Below are 12,703 nucleotides of genomic sequence, written 5' to 3' on the forward strand. Positions count from 1 at the left end.
GTTCATTAATGAGAGCCGGAACAGAACTAATCTCCTGGGCAGAGAGTGTTGATGTTTATTCAAAGATCAAATATTCTATAATGTTGTTACTTATACAAACATTAAATATTCCAAAATATACAAACATTGAAATGGGCATTCTGGTTTGAACTGGCAACCCCTAACCACTACAATACATTATACTGCTTGTGCCACAACTCTAGGATATTAACAGGATGGTCGGATACAGTAGGAAAAGCTTGCAAGGCTAATGCAGGTTAGGCTGTGCTGTGAAATAATTGTTAAAAATCGTTTCTGAGTTAATTAACAATGAAGTTAGCCAATTAGGCTTAGGCGCCCAAATTCAAGCTGCCCGCCAGTTACAGTTGGTTTCAGTTGCCCTCAGTAGCGTAGGTGGTAGCGCACGTGACTGCTCAGCCTTTGACCCATGTTCAGTTCTTACTACCGTCTCATGTTCAGTTTTTGATTCGCTCACTTGTCAAGTTTTAGGAAATCAAATCAAGTACTCGTTTGGCGACACCGTCTCTGCCAGGTCACTTGAATTTGCGTCTGCAACAGCCTGATTGGCTAACTGCAATCCTAATTGGCTCGGAAACGGTACAACATATCGAATTTTTTCTTAACAATTATTTTTTCTTAATAATTATTTTTCAGCACAACCTACCCTGCAACACCCCTACAAGCTTGGCATACTGTTTCTGACCATCCTGTACGTTGTGGCACGACAGTCATGTATCGCCGTGTGATATTTGATTATTTTTCAGCTTATTTCTTGACTAGTTTTCAGGAGAGTATATGGCTTGCCAACTCAGGAAGAATGTCTCATAATTTATTGTTAGAAACGATTTGGGCTACGTGTTCAGGGTGCGGTTTGATTTGAACACTGGAGGTCTTTAGAGAAGAGATGTGGCTCACCAGGGGACTGTTGTTTGCGAAAGTCAAGTTCAGTAAACCCTTACTCCGTGGTTCGTTGGCAAACGCTTATGGCTTTCTTCTTTGAAGGCAGTCTGCTACTAAGCCAAAAATGGTATATTTCTATAGGGTTCCCCTCCGTTCACGTAAATAAAGCCAAATTCTCACTGGTCACTTTGACATTAGCTGGAAGTGTTACTCACTGAATTTAAGCATATTACTAAGCGGAGGAAAAGAAGAAATATAGCCAGGATGTTTTAGAACCATCTCACAGAAATTCCTGAAGGAACCCAGATACACAGGATTTATGGTCGTCATAGTAAAATACAAGGTGATCAATTAGTTTTTAGTGCTAAAGAAGAAAAATGTTTTTACAGAAGTTCGTAAAGCAAATTTTTGATCACATTTTCTTGTCCTTAAAATTTATTTGTATGTTACTTTCAAATTGTATTAAAATTTAATTATTAAGCCACAGTTATTTTTCAATTATTGACAAAGTTTCAGAACAGTCACAGTCACCCTAGAGTCACAAATAATCCGCAATTATTACATAACAGACAACGTCACTCCCAGTTGGGACTGAAAAGGAATGATACAGCTGTTTTAACTGTAATATCTGTTAGAGCAAAAAGTATCAAAGTTCAAAAACATATTACTGCAGCTCCATACCATTGCTGAATACCAAAGAAAAACCATCACATTAATTTTATTGGTTTCAGGAATATTGAAGTTTAAAGTCCAAAATCAATTAACTTCACCCCGTTTGACAGTACTACTAATCATCCCTTTACATACGATCTCTGACGCTGTTCATCTTCATCTTCTCTTCAGGTATTAGGCAGGAATTGCCTGTTACGGTACCAATCTCTGTCGGGGTCTCCCTCTGTCTCTTTTCCCATGACACTTAAAATTTCTTGCCTTTAAGGGAAGTCTCTCATTCTCCATTCTTTTAGATGTTCGTTCCATTTTCTTCTGTAGTCTCGAATTTTATCATTGAGCTAAATATTTGCAGCTCTTCGCTGTTCAAAGGGTTATTACTGTCATAAAATCACTGTTCAGTACGTACTCTGGTCTCAGGTGCTAACAGAAGATGTGTACACCTGAGGGTTATTCGGAAATTTGAAAGTCTGTCACATCTCGCGATTATTCCCTGTAAACCACTCTCCTTACTTCTTCTAATGTTGTCCATTCACTGTGGTGGAGGCACTCAGTCATGACCTCGTATAGAAATGGTGCTGTAATTGTAGTAATCATAGGAAGTCTTTAAATACTTTGCAGTAAGGAGCACAATATTTTTTCTTTTTCAAGGTATGCCTTTTATTAATTCCTGCAGTTTTTTATCATAGCACCGTCAATACCACACATGGTGTGGTGCACAATATGTTTAATCCTAAAATTCGGAACTCACTCTCAAATTAAATCTTTAATCAGTCCAGGCTCACGTACACATCCACACTAATCACTGGCTATCGACTAAGATTTTTTTATCTAGGGAAATAATTAATAACCGACGCTACTTTATGTTGTGGCTCCCTACAAGGAATGTCATCAGAGTTTCTGTCATCACATGAGAGCTTCTGGGGCAAGTGTTTTAGCCAATCACAGCAAAGGTTTTCACATGCAACTACATACAGGGTATAGTAGAACCTTGTTTGACCAACAGCAAACAAAGACATTCTTCCCAAGCGGGTGACGCCATCGCGCATCATCAATGTGACATGCTTGAAACTCCACGACCCTCTTGCCCAGAGAGCAGGTCTTGTGACATTATTTCACCGTATTCCAAATATTCAATATAAATACGACAACACGATTAATTTGACTTAGAATATTTGTAATGTAAAAATTTTTGTCTTTTGATAAGTATGAACAAAAAATTAATAAAATTCGAAAGCAACGTCCCCCAAACTACCGCCACCTGTCGGCTAGACCTTATACCTTCATATAATGTTGTGAACCAAATTGTTAGTTGACATCTGCATTAGGCATACATTTATAATACTGTCACTGAACCTTGTTTAGCAAGTTCTACGTTATCTTTGCTGAGTGAACATTTTTAAAAATATTTTTAATTGTTCCTGTTTTGTAGGCTGATGTTGTTCAATAAATATCTGTTGCTCTTCATGTTTCTTTAGTCTTAAATACAGACATATGATGAGAACAGTAGCCAAAAGAATGAAGACATAAACAAATTTATTAAGGGATTCAGACGGTTTTATCCACAAAATATTCACAATGACCATGGGCACAAACAGGAATTGTTTTCCTTTATTAACAAATCTCACTTACATCTTTGAGTCACTGTAGACATATTTTCATTCATTTAAAACAGGGACAGCGCTGCTGTCAGCACATTCTAAAGATTTTTTAACTAAATTTTTCTGCGAGAATAAAGCACTGACAGCACTGCCGTAGCAATTCAGGAAGTTCCTTTTGTTAAAAGTCAGATGTGTTACAATCTGTTACACCTATCTCAAGTATGCCTTGGGCCCCACGAGGCTCTTGATGCCGTCTCCGATAAGTTTTTCGCCCTCCGCGTTTGCTTCCTCGTAGCCCCGGAATGTGCTTCTGCAGCGTTTCAGCCAGTCACGAATCTTCGGATAAGCACTCATGTCCACTCCTATCGCCTGTTGAACAGAGAAATATGTAATGACAATTCTGCTCATTAAATTGATGAACAGTTATCACTGCTGTTGCACATGTAGTGTGAAGTAATGACAATTAAAATAACAGAGAAACTTTAGGTGTAAAGTTTTACGTTTTGATGTGTTTCTTAACATAAGAGACAATTAGTAAATACACAGTTGCATTCCATTAGGCTGTGTGTCTGAAGTCATTACTTGCCATTTACTCGGTGAAATTACTATATCATGTGGTTATAATTAAAGTGCAGGTGCTCACAGATGTCCAGTTTGGGCTGTAAGCAACGTATGACAGCGAAACTTAGATATACTAATGTGTTAATGCGGAATCTCGGTGTTTATGATGTCATATCTCCTGATCTACGTGAGATAAAGTGAGAAAAAATATGTACATTCAGTGGCATAAGTGGATACTGTCGACAGAATGTGTTGCGCATTGAGTTAGAAGCAAAGAAGTAATAAATTTAAAAGTCATACACAATGCTGCGCCGCGCGGAATTAGCCGAGCGGTCTGAGGCGCTGCAGTCCTGGAGTGAGCGACTGGTCCCGGCGGAGGTTCGAGTCCTCCCTCGGGCATGGGTGTGTGTGTTTGTCCTTAGGATAATTTAGGTTAAGTAGTGTGTAAGCTTAGGAACTGATTACCTTAGCAGTTAAGTCCCTTAAGAAAACACAAACACACACACATTTTTATAATATGTGTGGATTATTACAAGAGCATAAATAATTTTGGACGAATGGGGGAGGGAGGATTGCAGTGGCAGTTGGCGCGGACGGATTCGGGCAGCCCGGTGAAAAAATATTTTAGGAGCTAATCGACAGAATGTGTTCTCATCACATGCCCCTTTTGCTCTCCGCAAATTTCACCCCATCTTTCCGTACCGGAACTGGTTTCCATAACTGAATACCGCCCATGTGACCAGATTAGGCGATATTTTGCCATTTGGGCATGATAGAATACTGAGTAAATTTTTTAAAGAAATGCAACTATCGCCTTTTGGGCGAAGTTTTTATTGATTAACGTGATTTTTGAGCAACAGAGAAAAATCGAAATGTTTTCATGCAATGATTTTAATTATATGTTATTTTTAATTTTATGTACCACTCCACTGCTTTGTGAAATACTGAAATACCGCAGTCTCAAAGTTCTACCAGCCACCACATAACGACTCCAGTACTAACATTAAATTGTCGTAGATAGGTAATTAGGCTATTACAGTAGTGTGTACTTATTTTTGACTCAGCATAACGCCAGCAGACGAATCAAAAGCGGTTTTCCTCTTCTATCTTGTTACAAACATATCCATAATTAGAAACCATCACAACAGCACACAGTACAAAAACTATAAACGGTATCGCATACATTAAATTCAACAGCAAGTAAGAACTGAACTGATTAGCAAAACAACTGAGATCAAACAAGACCATCAATAGGTCTTGACTAAAATGGGGCTGGGCGATAGCCAATACTGCTACGGATGTATAGGTAGTTTGAATCTTTAGTTGGCCTTGCTGACTATCGATAGTTGTATGATTAAAAATCAAAATATCTTTCAGTTTCACTACATGGCAAATAGGCCATGTGCAATTTCATTTAGCTCATTTGGGGAGGAGGGGTTCCGGACGCACTGGACCCTCCTCCCCTTTAGCTACGTACTTGACTGGGAGAGTAACATGGGGTGTTACCTCATCTTCTATGATTACAGTGGCTTAGACGCAGCTGCTCTCTTCCAAAGCAGAAACTGTAGCACGTACATTAAATTCAACTGCAAGTAAGAGCTGAATTGATTAATAAAACAATAGCTGAGCTCAAGCAAGGCCAGCAGTTTGTCTGGTTTAAAACGGGTATGGGCGATAGCGAATAGTTCCATGATTTTTTTTTTCATAATGCGGGGCCACAGTCATAATATGTTTCTTTAAAGTCAGTACCGCCATTAGAGTGTTGTTTATTTACAGTGTTATATTCACACTTACACAATCATTATTTCGGCTTCAAAGTGCCATTATCAAGTGTTTTAAGTGTTATAAATTGCCTGGGGTGGCGTACTGTCATATTAAAAGAATGCTGTTAGACACATTGTCTAAGAGTCGATATTTCTGGCAGAGCCTACTGTTTTGTTTCATTACTGTGTACACCATCTTGACTGCAGTCAAGAAATATCGACTCTTAGACAATGCGTCTAATAGTGTATTTTAATACGACAGTATGCCATCGCAGGCAATATAACACTTAAAACACTTGATAATGGCACTTTGAAGCCGAAATCATAATTGTGTAAGTGTAAATGTAACACTGCAAGCCGGCCGGAGTGGCCGTGCGGTTCTAGGCGCTACAGTCTGGAACCGCTCGACCGCTACGGCGCAGGTTCGAATCCTGCCTCGGGCATGGATGTGTGTGATGTCCTTAGGTTAGTTGGGTTTAAGTAATTCCAAGTCCTATGGGACTGATGACCTCAGAAGTTAAGTTCCATAGTGCTCAGAGCCATTTGAACCATTTTTGAACACTGCAAATAAACAACAGTGTAATGGCGGTACTGACTTTGAAGAAATAGTGCTATGGATGCACAGATAGTTTAAATTTATCGTTGGTCTTGCTGACTATCAATAGTGCATATCGCTTTTTCGTTGTACGATTAAAAACAAAAATATTTTTCAGTTCCAATACTTGGGGACTAGGCCATGTGTAATTTCATTTAGGTGATGGAGGGGATGGGTGTCCTGACATTCTGGACCCTCCCCCGCCCCCCTCCTTTAGCTACGTCCTTGAATGGGTGAGTTACATAAGGTGTTGCCCCATCTTGTTTGCAAACCGTGATTTAAACACAGCAGCGCTCTTCGAAAGCAGAAATCACACGCTCTCATGATAACGTGCAGATGTCATGGTCGACCTGACACGTCTTCTAGGTGTATTCCCTTCAAAGGGGAACGGACTGAGATTAAACGTGCTTCTGAATTCACACCAGATAGTCACCTACGGCAAGTGCAATGGCTCTTGTGCACAACAAAGGCTTTAACAGTACCCCAAATTCAGCAGTTCTGTGTGTTCACTGCAGCCTGTAGTTTAAAATGTGCCTGGCCACATACCATCAACCTCGATCCGTGCCAGAAGCCGGAGAGCAAAATCAGAACGTTGTCGTGGATCATAACGTTTCAATTGCTAGACCACGTGGATCTTCTTACCAGTGTGATATAGACCGCAGAACGTTCCATACTGTTGACGATTTCGTGATACTGCACGAGCACTAGCACTGCTTGGGGCACATGTGGTGTGGTCAGTTACAGCAACACCAACCTCGTCAATAACTTAAACTGGGATAGATGGCACCTTCCTCTTCCAGGTGCCACACCATGCTCGCCCGAGTTTTCGAATTTCATTGCAATCTTTTTTAAACCACTTAACTACATCGGTCCTTTCCTCAGAGATTTCAGACGGCGACACTTTCTCGAAGTAGCACTGTAATTGCTGCCGTTCACACAAAAGAGTGTCACTGACAGTACGCAGTCCCTCTTCTCGATAGCATAATGTTCACTCACGTTATGGCTTGTCAAATGACAGCGTGGATGTCACACCGTCATACAAGCAGTGCACAGCGTCAGATCTGCACCTGGTGACCAAAATTTGAACTAATTATTTCCCAGTGTAAATCGGTTCCACATAAATGCATTAGCATATATACCAAATTTCGCCGCTATACGATAATGATTGCCCACACTGGATCTCCACGAGTAGCTGCACTTTAGTTATAACCACCCGGTACGTCAGTATTAAAAACTCACACAACCAGTCAGATACTGTAATAATTTGTTCTCTCTGCGGTGGAATTCATCCAGCTCCCGTGGTATCCTTTATTAGTAGGTTTATTTAAATCAAGATTACAATATTTGTATGTATATAGTCGCCATGTCATTTGAAATTGTATAAAAAATAATTTTCGAAATTCACTAAAACTTCCTGTTGGTTAGGATATGCCACCCATGCAGGTGCGACAAAGTACACAAAATATACCCTTGATGGATGTAGGAAGAAGCCAGTGTAAGTCTATGCGTGACGTACTATGAACAATGAGACATCCTCCACATGTCTGAATATCGACAGTTACCCATTAGTTTTAGTTCCAAACACTCCAGCTATGTAATTAATATTTTACATGACTCCCTTTTGCTGTTACTGAAACATTCAATCTCTGGGGAAGATTTTCACCATGTTTAGCTTCACCTCACATATAGGATTCACATACCCGTCTGATTGGTCTTCACAAAGTTTATGTTCATCATTTCCATGGAAAACCAATGTTCCACCTTCCTTTTAGGTTGCAGTTCAATCAGTTATATCATTGTTATTAGCCAGTTACTTCAGTTCATTTCAGGTGTTTTCATTCTTTATTAAATTTCTACTTCTGCAGCACTTCTCTCTCCTCGATAATCAAATCTCTGCTTCCTATGCTTTGCTCTCATCTTTATTTTTATTTAGGCAACTCTCGCTTCCATAAACATAGTTTTATGAAGTTTAATTTTTATAAAGTTCCCGGTCTTGTAGCTAAGTGTTACGTTTATTGCACCACGTATTTCCTGAAATCTGGGCATCTTTGCATGTATATCATTAACAAAATCATAACAGCAGAGACGTATTTCGTTGGTAATTCTATTTCCGACCATACTGGGAATATACCGTGAAACACTGTAACTTTATTCTTATGTAACGATGTTTCAAGACTATATTCTGTACATATATGGTTTAGCAGATGTACTGCTGATTTGAGGTGACCTTCAATTACTTTTGTTATTACTTTATCCTCTCCAAAATCAAATACTGGTACATGTATTCCAGCGTCAGAAATATCAGAACGGTTTTCACTGATAACTTTCGGCTCGTTCATTACCAGTGCAGTGGTCCTTACCTGAAATTAACACATTTATCCTTCTCCATCATCCTTGAACGTCTCTAACATCATCACGGAACCACCCGGTATATACAGGGTAACAATTATTGAAGAACAATAAATAAAATCGTCGTAAATTCTGAACCGTTTACGTTAGGAGTTCAAACTGGACGGATGGCCGCGGGGAATGGTGAGAATCAGTACGCGCTGTATGGTTTGGTTTAGCGACGAAGCCCACTTTCATTTGGATGCAAAATTGGCGCATTTGGGGGACAGAAAATCCGCACTGCGCGATCGAGAAGTCTCTTCACCCTCAACAGGTGACTGTGTGGTGTGCAATGTCCAGTAACGGAATAACTTGTGCGATATTACTTGGTGGCACAGTGACTACCGAACGGTACGTGAAGGTTTTGGAAGATGATTTCATACCTGTAATCCAAAGTGACACTGATATCTACAAGTTGTGGTTCATGCAAGAAGGAGCTTGACCCCATCGAAGCAGGAGAGTATTTTATGTCCTGAAGGAACACTCTGGGGACGGGATTCTGGCTCTGGGGTACACAGAAGCCACTGGCATCTGCCTCGATTGACCGCCATATTCTCCCGATCTGAACACATGCAACCCCTTTTTGTGGGGTTATATTAAAGACAAGGTGTACAGCAATAACCCCAAAAACCATTGCTGAGCTGAAAACAGTCATTCAGGAAGTCATCGACGGTATCGATGTTCCGACATTTCAGCGGATCATGCAGAACGCTATTCGTCTGCGCCACATCATTGCCTATCATGACAGGCATATCGAACATGTCATTACTTAAATGTAAATATCTGTAATGAAGTTTATGCGTTGAATAAAGTGTGTGGACGCCGTAGTTTGTAACTAATTTAAGTTTTTTTCATATAGTTCAATAATTGTTACCCTGCATATACATTTACAGGCGCCGGAGCCTGTAATTTTGTCACTCTGTCCCCTCGACAACACCTAGAAGTGTGTAACATGAATTGTGAAACACCTTGTATAAATACAATGTTAGTCCACTTACAGAAAAACAATTACTAATTTTTAAGAACATTGTATTTCAATTTCCAGGTACCAAGATTTCTCCATTAAGCCTGATTATAGTACTCGGCAAAAAAAATTATTTCCGCTTCTTGGATACATAATGGAAGATCAATAAGATGTAACAAGAATTGTTCCGGTATCGTCCTGTGGCGCCCCTACAGTGGTTTCTTTGTTCCTCATCCTGACAGACCGAGGTGGCGAAGTGGTTAGCACACTGGACTCCCATTCGGGGGGACGACGGTTGAAACCTGCGTCCGGCCATCCTGATTTAGGTTTTCCGTGATCTCCCTAAATCGCTTCCAGCAAATGCCGGGATAGTTCCTTTGAAAGGGCATGGCCGACTTCCTCCCCCATCCTCTCCTAATCCGATGCGACCGAAGACATTGCTGTTAGGTCCCCTCCCCCAAATCAGCCAACCCATTCTGAAAATAATGTTCCACTGCGACCAGTCCTTGCCTTTATTAATGCGACCTTCTGCACGTAGGACGATGAAAAGAAAAAATATAGCGTACTTGGGTGTTTTTCTTTCAAGAAAATCATTTAAAAGTCAGTAGTACACAGATTTTTGATAGGGTCGGAACTGGGACGTTTGCATAGCTACTTAAAAGTCCCCATTCGTCTTCCAAAATATTAAAAAGACTCCATATCCCTGGTCTACTCCTCCCCCCTTCCCCCCTCCCGTCAAACCATCAAAAGTGCGTTCTTGTTTCCAGTAACTTTGAGGAGAACGCAAGCAATGAGCCTGGCCTAGTATTATTTACATTTATCTTAGCACTTTTTTTCAGGAGATTTGACAACAGTATGCCTCAGTCTATCTGTGATAGCGATGTATTGCATATTTTGTGTATTTGTAGAGAATAATTTTAGTAATACACATGAAAAACCTTCAACAAATGTGGGTTTTTGCTTTTGAGAGAGTTAATTATATTTTTTACTTTTTATTAGTAGAGAATCGAGTAACTGTAAGATATTGTACGAGCCGGCCGGTGTGGCCGAGCGGTTCTAGGCGCTTAAGTCTGGAACCGCGCGACCGCTACGGTCGCAGGTTCGAATCCTGCCTCGGGCATGGATGTGTGTGATGTCCTTAGGTTAGATAGGTTAAAGTAGTTCTAAGTTCTAGGGGACTGATGACCTCAGATGTTAAGTCCCATAGTGCTCAGAGCCATTTGTTGTATGTATATGGTATTGGCCATGGCTTCTGGTACGTATTCTGTCGCTGTATCCTTTGAACTGTCCAAATTAATCTTCCGCAGTACTTCTAGGACATGATTAATTCATATGTAGCACATCTGAGTGCCTTCACATTATTCCGTAGCTTTCTTTGTAGTAAATAAATTCTCACATTCCTTAACTGATTTTATGGTTTCGCTTTTAACTTTGGCCATATATTCAACTGCGGTAACTGAATTGTTAATCATTTTCATTGAGGCTTCATAGTATATCTTGTAACATGAGACCAGTCCTAGTTCTGCGCTTGTCCGAACTGTTTAATGTAATTTTCTTTCCACATTTGTCATCTACAGTTTTTACAACTACATAACTAACGCTATGCATTTTGAATAGCACCAATGATTACAGTTTGGTCGCATATAGTACACTCATGGTTAGCGGTTACCATAAGAAGTTATTCGTATAGGTGCAGACTTACCACATACGAGTACATAAAGATTCTAAAAAGGCACCCTTCTTCGAAGAAACATTCCAAATCTATTCATCCAGAGAAACTTTAATGAACTGAGACAAACTCCTCAACATACACAAGCTTCTTATGAAGCTCATTTGTGGGTACCTAACAGATTTGTGTGTGTGTGTGTGTGTGTGTGTGTGTGTGTATGTGTGTGTGTGTGTGAGTGAGTGAGTGAGAGAGAGAGAAAGGGGGCGGGTGGGGGGAGGAAGAGAGAGAATAGCTCTGTAACATTATCTTGGAGCAATTAACAATTATAGTTCTGATCTCCTCAATATGTAGCTGGCACAGTGGTTGTTGTTCAGAAATTAGGCTTACATTCAGGAGCATGATAGTTAAAATCTGAATCCAGCCACAATGATTTAGGTTTTCCGTGATTTCCCGCAATTAATTAATGCCAATTTCAGGATGGTTCCCATAGAAACATGGCATGATTTCCCTTCTCATCCATCTCCTGTCCGAGTTTGTGGCCTGTTTCTAATAACCTTAACATCGACTGGACATCAAACATTTAAATTCCTGTTTCCGACCTTCTCCTGCTTCATCCAACCCAAGAAATTTCCAAAACATTTTGCATAGTTCTGTTCGACTGAGATCAATTAAAATGTCATTGTGGCTCTCACCAATAATACTACGGATCCTTAAATATGTGGACCTGATACTAATCTAAATACTTCCGATTATTTCTATTTGTGATACCCTTACCATCTCCTCCTCACCCATAGAGGAGACAGACATGTCTTACCTAACTGATAGTTATTTCCAGTTCATGTACATGTGTTTGGGTGAAATTGATCCAGGCATGTAACTCCTCTACCGTTACCCACAACCTCTACTAGTACTGATCTAGCGAATCTCATCCCCACAGTATATTTTTCCAGACAGTAAACCTCTTGCGTATTAAGATTGGTTAAAATTGTTCGACACGTTCCGGAGTTATAAGATGGTATCCAAACGTACTCAAAATTTGAATTTTGAAATGGTTACGAGTACGCAGAAATACCACTCTGTTTCTCTTCATACATCTTTCTTGAATCAGTATCATCAGCGACTGCGAGCAGGTTGGTTTAGGTAGTTGTTGGCGATAGGATTTTCATTGTGGTTTGCGACGGCTGATCTGAAAGTGCAACTTGTCTGTACAAATTTTTGTTTTTAAAATTATAAAAATCACTACAGAAACGGGTCAAAACATTTGGAAACAGCGCCTTAGGCCAGAAATAGTTTTGTGACTGGCACAAGCATTACAAAAACGGGAGAATATCGCCCAATGATGACGATCCCTTCGATACTTCTGCAATCGCCATCCACGGAAGTGAAGGTGTGGTACTGCCAGATTGTAGACAGGCTGTCTAAGACCTCTTTAACATCTGGGACCTGAGGTAGTGTACGTTTGAGTGTATTCTGTTAGTAGAACTGACATGAGAAGAATTGCGGCGCAGTTTGTGGCACGATGGAGACAAGCTGACCAGAACACAACGCGTGGAAGTCTGTAGAAGGGAACGTAAACAGCTCCTTGGAGACGAC

General features: G+C 40.3%; 1 protein-coding gene across 3 annotated transcripts in view; it reads right to left on the bottom strand.

Annotated features, from left to right (window-relative positions):
- Nucleotides 1–3,168: 3,168 nt before the first annotated feature.
- LOC126094913 (glutathione S-transferase D7-like) overlaps nucleotides 3,169–12,703 on the bottom strand; it is a 91,968-nt gene continuing 82,433 nt past the window's right edge. For all 3 annotated transcript variants that reach the window (XM_049909557.1, XM_049909556.1, XM_049909555.1), the window contains exon 6: nucleotides 3,169–3,539. In XM_049909557.1, coding sequence (XP_049765514.1) covers nucleotides 3,381–3,539 — 159 coding nt within the window. In that variant the 3' untranslated portion in view covers nucleotides 3,169–3,380. The remainder of the gene's footprint in view (nucleotides 3,540–12,703) is intronic.

Source organism: Schistocerca cancellata, chromosome 8 (assembly GCF_023864275.1).
Source record: "Schistocerca cancellata isolate TAMUIC-IGC-003103 chromosome 8, iqSchCanc2.1, whole genome shotgun sequence".
NCBI classification, from domain to species: Eukaryota; Metazoa; Arthropoda; class Insecta; order Orthoptera; family Acrididae; genus Schistocerca; species Schistocerca cancellata.